This window comes from Idiotropiscis lumnitzeri, chromosome 18 (genome assembly GCF_059441095.1).
Source record: "Idiotropiscis lumnitzeri isolate Australia: NSW breed Sydney's pygmy pipehorse chromosome 18, RoL_Ilum_1.0, whole genome shotgun sequence".
Lineage (NCBI taxonomy): Eukaryota > Metazoa > Chordata > Actinopteri > Syngnathiformes > Syngnathidae > Idiotropiscis > Idiotropiscis lumnitzeri.
The window spans coordinates 5,985,028-6,000,759 of record NC_142408.1 but is presented as its reverse complement, the minus strand read 5'-3'; the positions used below and the strand labels follow the sequence as shown (position 1 = coordinate 6,000,759).

At 50.3% G+C, this 15,732-nt stretch overlaps 3 protein-coding genes across 3 annotated transcripts; all 3 read right to left on the bottom strand.

Moving 5' to 3' along the window:
* Positions 1-81: 81 nt before the first annotated feature.
* On the bottom strand, positions 82-1,390 carry LOC148319203 (stanniocalcin-like). Its single transcript, XM_088281532.1, has 4 exons — positions 1,218-1,390; positions 1,001-1,143; positions 548-759; positions 82-475 (listed from the first exon to the last, which is right to left on the bottom strand). Exons 1-4 carry the CDS (start codon positions 1,360-1,362, stop codon positions 175-177), a joined length of 801 nt encoding a protein of 266 aa, XP_088137658.1. The 5' UTR covers positions 1,363-1,390; the 3' UTR covers positions 82-174.
* Positions 1,391-2,645: 1,255 nt separating this feature from the next.
* On the bottom strand, positions 2,646-6,746 carry LOC148319202 (multidrug resistance-associated protein 1-like). The gene is made up of 11 exons (XM_088282055.1): positions 6,705-6,746; positions 6,093-6,272; positions 5,694-5,819; positions 5,418-5,629; positions 5,055-5,119; positions 4,763-4,941; positions 4,536-4,682; positions 4,176-4,334; positions 3,442-3,608; positions 2,905-3,099; positions 2,646-2,771 (listed from the first exon to the last, which is right to left on the bottom strand). Exons 1-11 carry the CDS (start codon positions 6,744-6,746, stop codon positions 2,663-2,665), a joined length of 1,581 nt encoding a protein of 526 aa, XP_088138181.1. The 3' UTR covers positions 2,646-2,662.
* A 642-nt stretch (positions 6,747-7,388) lies between these two features.
* Positions 7,389-14,741, bottom strand: ythdc1 (YTH N6-methyladenosine RNA binding protein C1). The gene is given in 16 exon segments (XM_088281604.1): positions 7,389-7,852; positions 7,938-8,129; positions 8,203-8,265; positions 8,550-8,589; positions 8,676-8,712; positions 8,861-8,937; positions 10,587-10,741; positions 10,919-11,003; positions 11,076-11,193; positions 11,283-11,391; positions 12,130-12,267; positions 12,270-12,355; positions 12,431-12,791; positions 13,079-13,374; positions 13,479-13,580; positions 14,524-14,741. Coding segments are annotated over 16 exon segments (2,052 nt in total). The 5' UTR covers positions 14,552-14,741; the 3' UTR covers positions 7,389-7,687.
* Between the last annotated feature and the right edge of the window lie 991 nt (positions 14,742-15,732).

Here is a 15,732-nt window from a genome sequence, read left to right as displayed (position 1 = left end):
TGGTGGCTGGTGTGGGACGTTCATATGGATCACACCAAGGCCATCTGAATGCATCATGTTTTTTATTTGGAGGACAAAAGACAAAAGTAGCACTGCGACGCCACGTGTCCGGCACGCTGGCCGCTCGCCAGCGCATAAATTAGCAGAAAGAGGAAAGGAAAGACTGGACCGGGTCTACCGGAGCGTGCCGGCGGGCGACGCCTCCTCCTGGTGGCCCACCGAGCGCTTGCGGGCGAAGAGGTGGGTGGGGTCACGACCCCGGAAGCCGGGCTGCACGTTGAAGACGGGCACGTTCCTCCAGCCGGACGGGTCGTCGAAGGGGGCGGCGCCCCGATTCGCCTCGCACTCTTTGTTCTGGACCATCTGCAGAAAGGTCTCCATGTCGGGGCCCAAACGCCCCAGTAGGCCCGAACGCACCGCCGCCACCGTCTGCTCGTCGCACGCCTGCAGCGTCTGCAGCAGCGTGCTGTAGTACCTGCGCACGCGCACACGCACGCGTTATATACTTGCAATTGAGTGTGCGACGACTCCAATAAGGCGCGGCAACCTGTTGGGGAAGTGCGTGGGCACTTGCACCACGTCGGCGAAGGCTTGCGGGTTTTCGCGCGCCACGACGCAAATGTCGTGCGCCACCAAGCATTCCTCCTGCACCTCGGCGATCATCCTCTGGAAGATGTTGCAACGGCGGATGGTCTGGAAAACCTTGCTACCGATGCCCTGGGCCATGCAGTGCAGGCTCTTCTTCACGAACGTCTTGCCCTAAACGCCAACAAACGCCAATGCAAGCACACGCACGCACGCACGCACTCAGTCAAGGCGCTGTTCACCGTTTGAAAAAAAGAGGTCGGGGTTTTAAATTAAGAAACTTTTCATGTGGGCTTTCAAATGAAAGTTTGGAAGGAGGAGTTTGGTTTCAAACTAAAGTTAGGAAATAAGGATCTTCTAATTGAAATGAAGGTGAGTGTTTACAACTCGTGCTCGGGTTCGTTTTGTTTGTCACCTCGGTGTTGAAGGTGGCGGCGGCGTGCAGGAAGAGCTCGCAGATCTCGTGCATCCCGTCCGTGTCGCAAGTTGAGTTTTCCAGGCATGAGAAGAAACCGCAGCCCACAGCCACTGCGCCGTTCAGGCAGCGCGCCACCTCCGCTGCCGAGCACGAAAACCGGAAATGATCAGCGCAACACGAGTTTGCAATTCGCCGACTTGGCTCGTTGGCTCACCGGGACTGTTGGAAGAGAAGCGAGCGCGGCGCGACACCGCTGTCGCCGCGTCCTCCTCGGCTAGTGGCTCCAAACACCACGCCGAGGCCGCGGCCACCGCCGCCGCAACCAGGAGACGACAAGACCACGATGAGTGCCACATCATCTTCGATGAAGCTTTGCCGCCCGTGAGCGCTCCCTTTGTAGGACGCCCGCGGTGACGTCACGGCAAGAAGCCAGCGAAGAATGTTCCGTCGGGCGCTCATTTGCATTCTGCTCACGTTCCTTTAGAGTTGAGTTGTTTGTGTGTGCGCGTGTGTTCGTGTGCGTGAGAGAGTACCTTTGGTCCACTGGAGCGCAACCACATCGGCGCGCACACACACCGCAACAGTCGCACATATACTCGCGCACGACAAGAGGTCACATATACTGCACCACAAAAAAGGGACACGCATACAAACACACACACGCACACACGTGCACCCCTACACACAAAATCACAAACACAAAATTCATACATTTACATCCTGTACTTAAGCCGCCTAAAGACACACACACAGTCACTCACACACCCAATCGAACATATGTACACTGTCTAAAACACCCACGCGTCAAAAGTCTCGCTCACACACGCGCCAGTGGGCATCTGAAGTCAATTCAACATCAACTGAATGATTTTTGACATTGAATTGACGTCAGATGGTCACTGGGAAAAAGACAGATTGGCACCTAACACACGCACACACACGCGCGCACACAACCACAACACGGTCACGCGCGTACACAGACTAAAATATACAAAATAAACAAACGTGAACATTAACAGACAGATATGAAGACAAATGCACCTCCAACAAACACATGCACTCACAAACCTTCCTACGAACAAACACAAAAAATACACGCTTTTGAGTTTATTGCGCAACACCTTTGATGATGAACATTAGAGTACGCTGTTCCTAATAATTTGCCTGTGTCAGGAATCATGTCGACGTCAGAGAGACGAGGTGAGTGTACCTAATGAATTGGCCGCTCACAGCGCATGCGACCCCGTGCACGTCAAAGTTCAAGATCGCTCGCGTTCGCTTGTCACGTGATCGTGGAAAAAAAAAGGTGCCGTGGCTTATCAGCGCCTCAAACAGGAACAGGAACAGGAAGCGGCGACCTGTACTGCTCAAGGGTCAGTGCGAAGGCGCAACACGCCCGCAGGCAAATGCGCACACACACATGAAAAACACACCGATCTGTGCACTGTTCCACTGTGCATTTTTTTTTTTTTTTTTTTTGAGGGGTGGGGGCGTCTGGCTTTCGGAATAAATTACACGGCTTTGTATTCGTGCAAAAGTGTGTCTAAAGACCTTGAAAAATGAAGCGGCGTAAATTCTGTGAGAGGGCACCAAGAGACTCTTTGGTTGACAAATGTTGCTTGTCGCCTGGAAGGGGGCGTGGCCCCATCATGTGCGCTCTCAGACTAATCCGGCCTGGTGGCACATTTGGTAGAAGTGTCCTTGCTGTTGCAGGAGCTGCACGGGGGTGTCCACCTCCACGATGGCGCCGCGCTCCATCACCATGATCCTGCAGTCAATCAAAACGGAGGCTCAACACGCACTGCTGTGCACGCACCAGTGTGCGCCATAATACTGCGCAGCAATTTTTCTTGCTCAGTTGCGATTTGTGGGGCGGAGTCAAGGTGGTGCTGTCCACTGACCTGTTGCAGTCCAAGACGGTGTTGAGGCGGTGCGCGATGGTGAGGACGGTGCAGTGGCCGAAGTGAGTGCGGATGGTGGACTGGATCAGTTGGTCCATCTCCAGGTCCACAGCGGCCGTGGCTTCGTCCAGAAGGAGGATTTTGCTTTTCCTCAGCAGCGCTCTCGCTAAGCACAACAGCTGCCGTTGACCGACACTGCACGCACGCGCACACACACACACGCACACAATTTGAAAACAACAGAGCGGGCCTGATTTTTCTGGCCGACTCACAACAGCAGCTGCATTTTGCTGACAACGCTGTCCGAGTATTTTCAGAGGTGGGCCAGAATTATTTTGACGTTTGAGACTATTTGGAGCATATTTATCGCATGCTAAGATTTTGAACGATTTTACAACATTGATTCTAGGTTTTGCTTTTCAAATCACAGATGAGACTTTGGAAGGATCCGCAGGAACTTTAGCAAAGCAAATTCTCAGCTCCAACGATGGAGCGGCGACTTTTTTTGGGCATCAGCGACACGACGCGGGTTCGCACCTGAGGTTCTCGCCTCCTTCGCAGCACTGGTGCTGCAGTTTGTGGGGCAGCGCTCGCACAAAGCCGCTCAAATGGGCCAGTTCCAGCGCTCGCCACAATTCCTCATCCGAACAGTCGTCAAACGGGTCCAGGTTCATCCTGAGGGAGCCAGAAAACAGCACCGGATCCTTGGGAGGGGACAAAAGGCAGCAGTCACTCCACGGAACCTGCGTCTTCGATTTGCTGCGTTGTACTGCCCCCAGGTGGCCAAGCCACGCTCACGCGTCACAAGGAGCAGCACAAAGTACACTGATTGGAAGCAAAAAATGATCTCCAGCTACATTTTAACGACATCTCGTTCCCTACCGCGACAATTTTTACGATTGCATCACCAAGTCAGCTGTCCTGACCTGTTCACCATGGGTTGCAATTTGATTAGCTTGCGTCCACCGGTGGGTTGCTCGGTGGACGACTGGTTCACCTCACAGTGCAGAGGTGCAGGGTTTGATACCGGCTCCGGCCTTCCTGGGTGCCGTTTGCATGTTCTCGTCGTGCCTACATGGCTTTTCTCAATCCTCTAAAAATGTGTGCCGTCTTTAAGCATTTGGACTTTTTGCTTTTGATTCATTTCGGCATTGAAATATGCCGTCGGCCAATAAATGAGGTGGGAACGCTATCGTTTTGTCAAATTTGCAATTTGCATCACTCAGCCGGGCGGTGAGCTGAGTTGCGTTAACAGTACAGACCACGCCCACCTGAGGAATGAGGGTGATCCTGGAGCGCAGGTCCCGAAGGCCAAGCTGAGCGATGTCCACGTCATCGATGGCGATCCGCCCGCTGGCTGCTTCCACCAGTCGAAAAATTGCCAAAGCCAAGGATGACTTTCCTGCTCCCGTTCTTCCGACGATGCCCACCTAGCAACAAGAGTCACGATAGCATTTGCGTTCATGTTAGCGCTTGAACCGCGATCACCACGCTGAAAAAAAATGACGGCATTCTTTTCAGGTGAGGAAGTTGAGTTGGACAAAATGGCCGCCTTGATGCAATGCTGCGTGTGAAATAAAAAGGCTATGCCGCATGCGGCCCGCGGGCCTGAACACGTTTCCAAAAGTCACCTTCTCTTTATCTTGGATGTTGACCGAAATCCCCTTCAAGGCCCAGTCCAGACCTTTGCGATACTGCAGCCCGTAGTCCTCAAAGTGGATGCTACCTGTCGTGGGCCACTCAGCCGCGAGGTGAGTGTTCTCCGTGAGCCATGCGGCCTGAAGAGACGCAAGCCGGTTGGGGCGAGTCGGGTCGGACCGCTGCCGCGTGTCGCAGATTGCGCGGTGCGGAAGCAAACCTCTTTGGGCGTGCACGCGTACTCCTGGACTCGCTCCACCGACACAATGTTGTTCTCCACGTCCGTCCAGGACCGTACGATCCAGCTCAGGATCCCTGTCACCTGCATGGCAAAAAAAGGAAATCCGCTGCGAGACTGGAACAAGCTGGTGAAACCAAGCCATGTTCTCGGACTGATGACTAAAGACCAGAAAAAAGCAAGAAACAAACTTTTTTTTTTTTTGTGAAGTGAAATGACAATGGAATATTGTCGCAGAACACAACATTTTGCAGCTCTTGTTTTGACAGCTGACGAAAAAAGTGGGACGTCATCACGTCGCGGTTGTTGCTACGGATACGGCCGCTTCCGGTCGGCAAACTAAACGGAAAAGAAAGACTAAAGTGTTTTGAAAGGAAGCACGGTTAGCTTTGTCTCCCGAAGAGCTTTTAGTTAGATGCTAACGGAAGAGGACATTGGTCAGCGATTTTATTACATTGTTTTTTCTTTATTTGGCGAGGAAATGATGGCTGTCCTCGAGAGGGACGGACTGAGCCCACGTGGGTACTGACGGAAGCTTAGTGACGGACGGAGTGAGGAACGACGCCCCCTATCTGAACCCAAGTGGTGTTCTGTTACTGGACTCCTGCGCTTGTCCCAGATTGTCCATAACAAACACCGAGTTCGGACATCACAAAGTCCATCTGTGCACTCGGCACTGGGAAACCCGAGCCGCAGTGAAGTCCTCGTCACCTGCTCAACTATCTGCTCCACAATAGCCTTGAGCGGGAGGACCGCGCACAGAACCAGAAGAGTCCAGAACAGGAAGAGCAAGACGGACGAGCGGCTGCCTTCCCTTCTCTCCACGTGGACGATGACGACGGACAGAACCTGCTGGGCGCACGACATTTTCAAATGGCGTCCGGGCACAGCGGCGGCGCCAGACGTGACGTACGAAAGTGAGCGATCGGACGAGCGCGCCGAGCAGGAAGACGGCGTGACTGTGGAGCTCGTCGTTGTTCTTCACCAGGAGGTAGAAAATCTCCAGGAGGCTCAATGACGCCAGGCTCAGGCTTAGCAGCTGCAAACACGCGCCACATATGGAAAAATGTTTAGATTTACAGTATTAACCCGTCCCAACATTATTCGTGGATTTTTTTTCCCGTTTCTGGCCCAATTCTTACCCCTCTTGAATCATGTGACTATTATAACTTGCCCACCCACATAGACACACATACACACAGAAGAAAACTCCATCCAAAACCACTGGTATCAGCCTAACTCAGATGATGTGAAAATTGGATTGCAGAATTTTGGGAAGGCCTCATGTGGCACAGCTGCTTTTCCATCTTACCGTCTTGGTGCAGCAGAGCAAGGAGAGCGGGAGGGGTGGTTGCGGTGGCCGCAGGTGCAGGTAAAGCAGGTAGAGGGGGCAGCAGGTCCACAAGAAGACGCACGGCAAGCAAACCAGGACGGTGTGTTGGAAGCACTTGGTCAGGTCGGGATTGCTGGTGTACCATGTCACGTTCCAGTCCTGACGACAAACAAATCAGCACCAGCCAATGATTTTTTCGCATGCGTTTAAAAAGTATCACAGCCGCAACAAGGATGTAAAGCTTCGTGCCAGCGGTTTCTGCAGTGTGTGACTTTGCCAGCAGGTGGCAGTATAATGCAGTGGAAAAAAGGATAAAAAAAAAAAAGTTTCACAACTACTCAACTGACTCAATAAGTCTTCTTTGGAAATGCATAAAGATGGGACGGGCATTAAACAACATGAAGGTTTTTGTTTTTTTTTAGTATTTGTCATTGAAATTTCGAGCGCATGTTCACGGCAAAGACAAAATCAATCCAAATCAAGCAAAATGTTGATCTCGTTTGCGCTCCTTGACTCAGTGGTGACGATTACGACCACGACCCCCGCACGTGACCTGCGTCCCAAACTTTTTTGGCCCCGTGTTCTACTCACCCACAAGGGATCCAGACCACCGAGTCGACATAATTCCTCCATGGCTCTCGTGTCGTCCCAACGGAATTCAAAACAATTTCTCAGCGGCCGCAGCTTTGACTTTGCTTTTTAGCACTTCCACTTTTGTCACACCGTCGTGCCAAATAACGTGTGTGTGTCATGTATGTGACACACACACACACAATTTGTAGCTAATTTCCTTCAGTGTGCTCAGGCAAAAGCAAAAGACGTCTTACTTTGTCACCGAACTACGTTGTGGTGACTGCGGCAGATGTTCGTAAGGAGATCAGTTAAGGGATGGATGGCCTTGCAGGCTTTTTTTTCTTGGGAGAAGGAAAAAAAGAAAGCTTTGAAACCATCTTAAGACATACTGGTGCCAAGCAAGTATTTTTGAAGTGAGTTGAGAGGTTTCATTTTGCTATAAAGTGTGTTTACACAGTGCTGAGACGCGCTTGAAAGAATTCCGTTAAGGAACCGTTTGAATGAGTTCAGGACCATCCAGACAAAAGTAGTGCTTTGCTGCCATCTTGTGGCATCTCTGGAAAATTAAAAGGCCTTTGCAGGTAGGTGCGTTGATTCCTGGAGGACATTGTCTCCTTGCAGCGATGTTTAACTCTGTGACCACGCCCAATCTAGTCACATGACTTACACATGTGCTGGACACAAAGGACCAGGAGGACGATATTTTAATTAAAGTTATTTATTTTTTTTGCAAGCGACATTTCACAACAAAAGAAGTGGAGACAAATCTATTTCCAGTTGGCCTGAAATAGTGACAAAAATGTATCTTGTAGATGGCAGCTGAGAGGATTCTGGGAGGTGAACACACCTCTTATTTCCTTTAGGAGGTCACTTCTCCTACATGGGATCGTCCAAATAAGAGGATGAATAATCATGTTCGACTTCACCATAAAAGGAGGGATGCCGTGCCGTGGCGGTGGCGGCGGATAAATAAAAGAGTGAACAGGAAATGATGTGCTCGCTCATCTGCGGTAGCGCCCCCTCTCCTTGTCCCGGTCTCGGTCCCTGGGCCGCTCTCGCTCTCGCCTCGGTCCGACGCGCTCACGCTGCCGCTCACGTTCCCGCCGACTGCTCACCACCGCCTGCGTCCGCCGCAGGAAGTCGTCCACGCGCATGTCGTAGTCGTGCTACCGACCCACGTCACGTCAATCAGTCCTAAAGCCAATCGTAGTGCGGCCCCGCCCCCGCCCCACCTCGCAACCGCAAACTCACCGGACTGGAGGCAAAGGCGCGATGCGGCGCCGGCGCCGCTCGCAGCTTGTCTCGGAAGCGAGGGGGCGGGGCCTCGTGCAGCGGCATGGGGTGGTGGTGGTGGTACGCCTGGTGCGGGGGCGGCGGGGGGTGGTTGGGGTGGTAGTAGGGAGGGTGGTGGGGGTTGGGTTGCTCCACACCGGGGTAGGTGGCCTGCTCACACGGCAACAAGGTCAGTCCCCGCTGCGGGCTTTCAAAAGGGGGCAGAGGATCAAACGAGACCTACCAACGTCTGCCAAGGCGGCGGCGGTCCCACGTTGTGATGATAGTCTCTCATGTAGTCGTAAGACTGGCGGGAAACAGGATGGCGGGTTAGCAGTGACGCCAGTGAGGCAGCGGTGCGTCAAAGGCCGGCCGGCCTCACGGCGAGCCGCGCCACGCCGTGCACTGGCTAATTTGTGACTAATGGTGAGCACCACAAACATGCTGTCCATCCCTCCAGACGCCCATTTTTTGGGCGGGGTGATAAATCTTTGCCCAGCTCTGACTATTAGCCTAACACGACGCAATCTGCACGTGTGGTCAAACGCGGCTCGCTGTACGGCAGGCGGCCCGTCCAAGTGGGACACTCACCCCGTTGAGGAAAACATCCCGTCTCACGTTGGAGAAACGCCTGCAAAAGTGCCAAGAACACACAGACACACACAAAACTTGCCACCCTGCTAGTTTGCTACTTTGACGGCTTTTTTGGGGTCTCACCTGTCCACCGGTTGGTTGCGCAGGTCCGGGATGAAGCCTGCAAAGGAAACCAAATGAGATTTTTCTGTGAGCGCGACTACAGATGAGAGGGCGTCCCAACGACATGCTGAAGGTCCCTAGCACCCCCCCAAAAAAAATCCAGAAGACAACATTCGAGGCTTCTTCTCTTGGACTCTCTTCACAACCTGATCGTTGGTTGAAGTCCGGACACTCAGCTCGCGGTCGCTTCCTGCCGTGGAGGTCGTACTCTTCGAGACGTCGCCTACGTGGACAAGTTGACACGTAAGACAATCGCATGCTTGCTAGTTAGATGTGAGGCCAACAGTACAAGTCACACTAATAAAAATAAAAATAATTAAAAAAAAAAAAATCATACTCAACCTTCAAGCTACTTCGACAAGCCTCGGCTCAAAAAACAAAACAAAAAAAAAGACAGTTTGACTGGTGCTTGGGTCTACATCATTGGTCCCCAAGTCATCCCAGTTTATACCACTGGCCTGAAGGTTACTTAGTTAGTTCAAAAGTCTTCTTGCGTTGTCTCACTGATTTCTTTTTTTTTTTGTCGGTTTGCTTAGTCTCCCACGTCTTCCAAATGTATCCCACTGGTCCCGATGTCTACTAAAGTGGGCCGAGAATCTTGCCAGTTTATCCCACCAGTCCTCAAGTCTACTTTATTGATCCCCAAGTTTTCCCAGTTTGCCCTACTGGCACTTAAGTTTACTCAGTCGTCCAATTGGTCCTGAAGTCAACTCAGTTGGGCTCAAAGTCTGACTGGAATTTCTCCGATTGTCCCACCAGTCCTCAGGTCCCCTGGCGCGCTCCCTCATATCTTCCAGGATTGCTCCGCTGTCGCCACAGTCCATTTAGCTCCCGTTTGTCCTCATGTCTACCTTGTTGGTCCCGCAAATCTTCCCGGTTTGTCACACTGGTGCTAAAGTCTACTTGGTCGGTCCCTCAAGTCGACCGTTTACTGTATTGCTCGTGCGCCCAAACCGACGCAGTAATACAAAGTGTCATAGTAATGATTCTGTGACTAATAAACGTTGAAAGAAATCAAAGGCTGGGGGGTCAACATACCGGTTGTGATGTAAAAGTGGACTTTGGATTCTACAAAGTTTGTTTCCACATCAGCATCCACGATAAAGGCTTTTTTTTTTTTTCAAGCAAACAAACCCTCTTACTTTGAAAGGGCAGAGGGGTGCTGATGGTGCTGGTGGTGAAGTCCTGTCAGTCACCAAAGAAAAGCCCCAACCCTGGAGACTTTTTTTTTTTTTTTTTTTAGTCCATCTCAAACACACTTAAGAGTCCATTTAAAAGCACAACACACACACACACCGCAACAAAACGTCCTCATTTGGCGCATGTGCGTGTGTGTCAAAACTTTTTCAAGTGTTCTCTCATGGGGTGGACGCAGGGTCGTTTGATCAGTTCCATCTTTTTTTACCCAAATTGTCCCGCCCACTTGATGGGATAGTCCAGTGAGCCCTCCCCCATCAAATGACCAACCTGCACCACCGTGAAAAAAAACAAAAGAGTCCATGTGGAGATCACAGTCCCTCTCTTTCTCTCTTTTCCCTTCAAGCTCCCTCGCCCCTTCCTGCTTCCATCAGTCCAGCCAACGCTTTTATTCTGAAAAGTCCATCTAGATTTGGCTAGCTTCAACGTGCTATGAGTGACCCTCCTGCAAAGAGAGAAAGTCAAACAAAACATGAAACCATTTCAACTTTCCGCCGCACTGAGCAACCTTCACGGCGACACTCCGGCGGGGAAAAACTCCAGAGCGAGCGGCGGAGCAACGACAAGCCCAAGCGGATTAGCCGCGGCGGCGCTCGCCGTCTCCGACGTCCGGCGGCAGGTGGTGCCGCGGAAGAACAACAGGAAGTGGAAGGAGGAGCTTGGCGATTGGCTAACCTTCCCGGCTCGCGCAGCGGCGGGCGGCCGCGGGGTCGCGTTTCCGAAGGGGTCTCACGCTTGTGACGAACGCGCCGGGCCACCTGGTGGATGTCCACGCTCTCGTCCAACGGGAAGAGCGCGCACAGCTGAGCGCCCACGTCCGGCTGGATTTCCTGACAAAGGACAAACGCGAACAAATTACTTACACATGGAAAAGAGCCTGCATCGTGAACGTGGGCCACAAACCGCAGCTTTGACGATCTCGAAATCACGTTGACTGAAATTGCAATTTCGGGCCCAAAACGATCAAGGTTGGAGAATGAATAATATGAGTCAGAAATCAATCATACTTGTCCGTCACGTCCGATCTTGACGGGCTTGTGCTCGTTCCAGGGGTTGGAAAGGTGAGCCGTCTTTGTGAAGGGAAGCTCCCGTCTGCCAAGAGACAGCAAAGAGCTGAGGTGAGGTGAGCTGAGGTGAGGTGAGACGAGGCGAGGCGGGGCTCACCTGCACAGCCAATCGATCTTGAAGACGCCGCCCAGCATCTTGGTGTTCATGCCGGCGGGAAGCACCCAGTGGATAGGAGAACCGCCGTGAAGAGACTCCGATGCCAAACGGGCGAAACCTACGACGTGTGTATTTGTGACGTACGCTTTAAAAGGAGTCTGGCTGATGCGCCGCTTACACTTCCCCTCCACTCATCCTCGCTCTCACCTTGGAACTTTCCGCTCTCCCGTACAGAGAACACCAGGATGACGCTGCGAGCCGAGCGGAAAGCCGCATTCAGCTTCTTCTCGTTGACGGGCAGGGTGGACCAAACGCCCTGAACGGCAGATTTGTAAAATGTCGATTTATTATTTTTTCAATCTGAGATTTTTAAAAAAAATTCCAACTCATTCTGAAGTGTCAAAAGTAGCGATCAATGGTTTTCTGCAGTAAATTAAGTTTCCCGACATTTCTAAAATGACCAAAATATTCAAGTTAACCTCATTTTTTGATGAAATCTCTTTTTCAAGAAATAGCTGAAGGCGGTATCTATGAAAATGACTGAATTGGCTTGACAGGTTGATATTTGTGACAAAGGCTCGCGTGATACTTGATGTATTTTAACCGTTCCGAAAAAGCCGTGTGTGTTTTTTTTTCCTAACATTGCCGAATTTTCAAAATTTCTGCTTGGTTTTCACATAAAACACGATTTGAATGACGACGGCTCCCTGTGATAACGACTGCCCTCATTCACCATGTCAAAAAGGAGAGCAGACAGTATGGACAAGCTGCAAAAGAACTTAACGGACTCGGAAATTCGAAGTACTTGATGGAATATCTCCAAAACTGCAGCCAATTCACAAAGAAATTTTCATTTTTGGATTCAGCGATATCAAACTACTCAAAAACTTTCTTGTCACCAAAATCGTGTGAGGACGAGTATCCTGAGAAAATAATGAAAAAGAAGCCAAGAAAATGTCAATGAAAGGAAAGAAGGAAAGAAAGAAAAGAAAAAGGAGGAGGAAAGGAAAAAGCAAACGAGAAGGCAAGCGGCAGCGCTCGCCAGCCGGCGTACTTTGGCTTTGGCCAGCGAGACGTTCTCGTGGTTGTTGCTCTTGATGACGAAGAAGCGTGACTCGCGCAGGATGTAGCGAAGGTTACTGGTGGGATCTGCAGAAAAAGTGGAAGTGCGGTCAGCCCAAACAGGAAGTGCGGTCGGGTCGGTGAGCGGCAACGGCCGACGGCCAACTTACTGACGGCTCGCACCGACGACGACAGCTTCTCCTGCTTCTTCTCCGAACCTGTCCCACACGATGACACGAGGCGGTCACAAATACGAACCGAGTGCACCAAACGCCGACGGGAACCGACCCCACCTGAGGCGTCGGAGGCCGAGGCCGAGCGCGCCGACTCGCCGTCATCTGAGAAACTGACGGAGGAGGCCGAGCGCGAATCTCCTGCCTCGCTGCGCGTGTCGTAGTCGTTGCCCTCGCCGCGATGCTCGTACTCCTCTTCTTCCTCACCCTCGTCCTCCTTCTCTCCTTCCTCCTCATCTTCCTCCTCCTCACCGTCATCTTCATCTTCCGCCTCCTCCTCCCCCTCCTCTTCTTCATCTTCCTCGTCATGTGACCCAGCGGCGGCGGGGGAGGAGCTTCTGGAGAGCGGCTCCGAAGCGTATTCTGGCGCTGCGTCCTCCTCTGATTGGTCATCCTCCCGATGGTGGTGGGAGGGGCTACTCTGTATGCACAAAAGAAAAAAAGAAAAAAAACATTTGGCAAAAAGACTAACAAGAAGTGTATGGGACACCCAAAAAGTATCCATTGATGACTTTTGGTGACGGATGAAAAGGCCTAAAAAAAAGCCGACATTTTGATGTCTATAGGGCACATTACATGCACAATTTCGTTCTCTGGCGGCTCAGAGCCGCTGACGCGTACCCGACTGACCAATCACAGTGCACGCCACGTGACATTCCCGCCGCTTTAATGGCGGTAAAGTCACAAGACGACGTTAAGTTGAGCCACCTGCTTGGCAGCGGCGTCGTCCCTGGGAGAGCGTCTGCGTCTGGCTCGTTCGCCACCGCGGCTGCGCCCAGCTTCTCTCGTCCCTCTGTGGCTCTTTCGCGCGTCGTAGTCGTCGCGGTAACTGCTCACGTGGCGTCGGTGAGGACTGCTCGCCGATCTCTTTGAGGATGACGATGAGAAGGGAGCGCCCGAGCCTCTCTTACTGGCCGAGGATGATCTGGAGTGGGCGTGGCCAAAGGAGCTCCGTAGCCGCTTGCGGTCGTGGCACGACGAATGGTCGCTCTTCCGCTTTGTTCCTATCGCACAATACGTATTAAAAGTGTCTCTCAAAGAACTTCGAGAAGGCGAAAATGGTAAAGTGAGAAAAGGAAAATTGAAGACAAAATGCCACGGGTGCTACCTTTCTTATCAGCGATGTGTCGCTCTGTCTGAGGGTTGTACAGCTCGTCATCCTGATCCGGCGCTTCCGTTAAAATGTCTTCCAGAACAGTGAGCTCGCCATCTATCAGGTCACAAAATGAACTTGAGCAACATGACCAAGGAGCGCTCAAATTAACATGTCACAAAAGAAATTCTTGCTCTAGTCGCTGATGACGTTACTGGGACATCCCCAATTAACCGCCTCGATTTTGAAAGATCTAATTTGGCTGAGATTTTCTGTGGTTCTGATAAGAACAAAAATGTAGCGCAATTTGACATGGTCACAGGATTTTGATAGGACAGAAAGGAAAGCGAGTTGGATGTCATGAACAATTCTTATTCAAGTGACGTTTAACGTAAATCTGATGATTAATTTACTCCCGTTCTGCTCAGGAATGAAATGGTCGCTCCAGATAAATGCCAAGGATACAAACAGACACGGGATGCGCGACGGTCATAAATTTGCCGTATTATCACTAAAAAACTAGAATAAAAAAGATTCAACGTAGCTCGTTTTATTACTGGCTCTAGTAAAAAAAGTTCTGGCCACTTATCTGCCAAAGAGTCAAACTTCTGAATGATGGACATTGATTTTTGGACAAGTCCATTCGGAGTGTTTCACGAGATAGAATACTTAACCGATTTTTCAAAACCAGGTCTTACTTTTATTGGCGGTTCAGATTTGCACTTTTTGTTGTTGTTGTTATAACATGCTTACAACAATGCAACGCTTTACTATTAACGTTATTATGACTGTTAAAACGTCTTGAGGTGAGAAATGCTTTTCCTTCTGAGCAGATCTGAATTTCAAACAGGTTAGTGGGGCACATCACTCTTTGTTTGTTTGAGTCCAGGTGCAGTTCCCGATGCAAAATTAATGCCCAGCTGCCGGTAGACGACAACACGCGTGACAACGAGTGGTCGATATGAGATCAATAACCTGATTAGCGAGAACAACGACACAAAAGGCTCCGCACAACAAAGAGCAGCTAACAGGCTAACGAGCTAGTCAAACTAGCGCATACCTTTGTCCTCGCGGCGGTCGGCCGCCATCTTCACGGCGAGGCTTCTGTGATCCCGACGCGAGCTAGGCCTGCTGCTTGCGGGCGATGGAGAAAGGTCCGATAATCGCGGATGATTAGTGATAATGTCACCCAGCGACAAATTGAAACCAACGACGAGAGAGGGAGAGAGAGAGAGAGAGAGAGAGAGAGCAGGAAAAAGCTAAAATGGCTGCCTTGACCGGATATTGTTCTCGTCAGCTGGGTGACAGCTTCCGCTAAATTGGTGGTATATATATATAAATATATATATATAATATATATATTTATATATATATATATATAAATATATATATATATATAAATATATATGTATACTCAAAGAAAAATAAAATAACATTGTTTAGAGCTGCTGATGACATATTTGAATTTAAGATAAGATAAGATGTCCTTTATTAGTCCCACAATGGGGAAATTTAACATTGTGATTAAATTTGTTGGATAATTCGATTTACGATCACTAATTTCTTTTTCATTTATTTATTTTATTTCATTTTTTACTCTGTTCATGCGAGTTTACATTTGTTATGGAACAGACCATTATTGTTCTTGTGATATTAGAGAACCACTGAAATGTTACATGCTTGAAATCCTCAGTGCAATACAACAATAATTCAATTAAATATATAAATTATATTAACTAAAGATTAAAACATTAAATAGAAAGTAAATACAAAATTGGATAAATAAAAACACATTATGTTGCAGGTCTACAAGGTAAGGGTAGTTGTGTGAGAGAGTTCAGCATGGAGGTGGCTCTCGGGAAGAAACTGTTTTTCAGTCTATTAGTCTTTGTTTTGATGCACCTGTAGCGCCACCTAGAGTGCAACAGGTCGAACAGGCGTGCGCTTGGGTGAGTATTGTCTTCGATGATATTGAGACCTCTGCTGAGGCACCGGGTGGTGTCGATGTCCGATAGGGGGGGGAGAGGGCAGCCAATAATCCTCTGCGCTGTTTTAACCATCCTCTGGAGCCTCACTTTGTCTGCCTCAGTGCAGCCGCCGTACCAGGTGGAGACACAGTAATGGACAAGTGGTAGAAGGCCAGCAGCAGCTTCTTGTCCAGGTTGAATTTCCGGAGGACTCTCAAGAAGTGCAGACGTGCTGTGGTGTTGTGTGTCCAGGAGAGGTCATCGGAGATCTGTACTCCCAGGAACTTGAATGTGTGGACCCT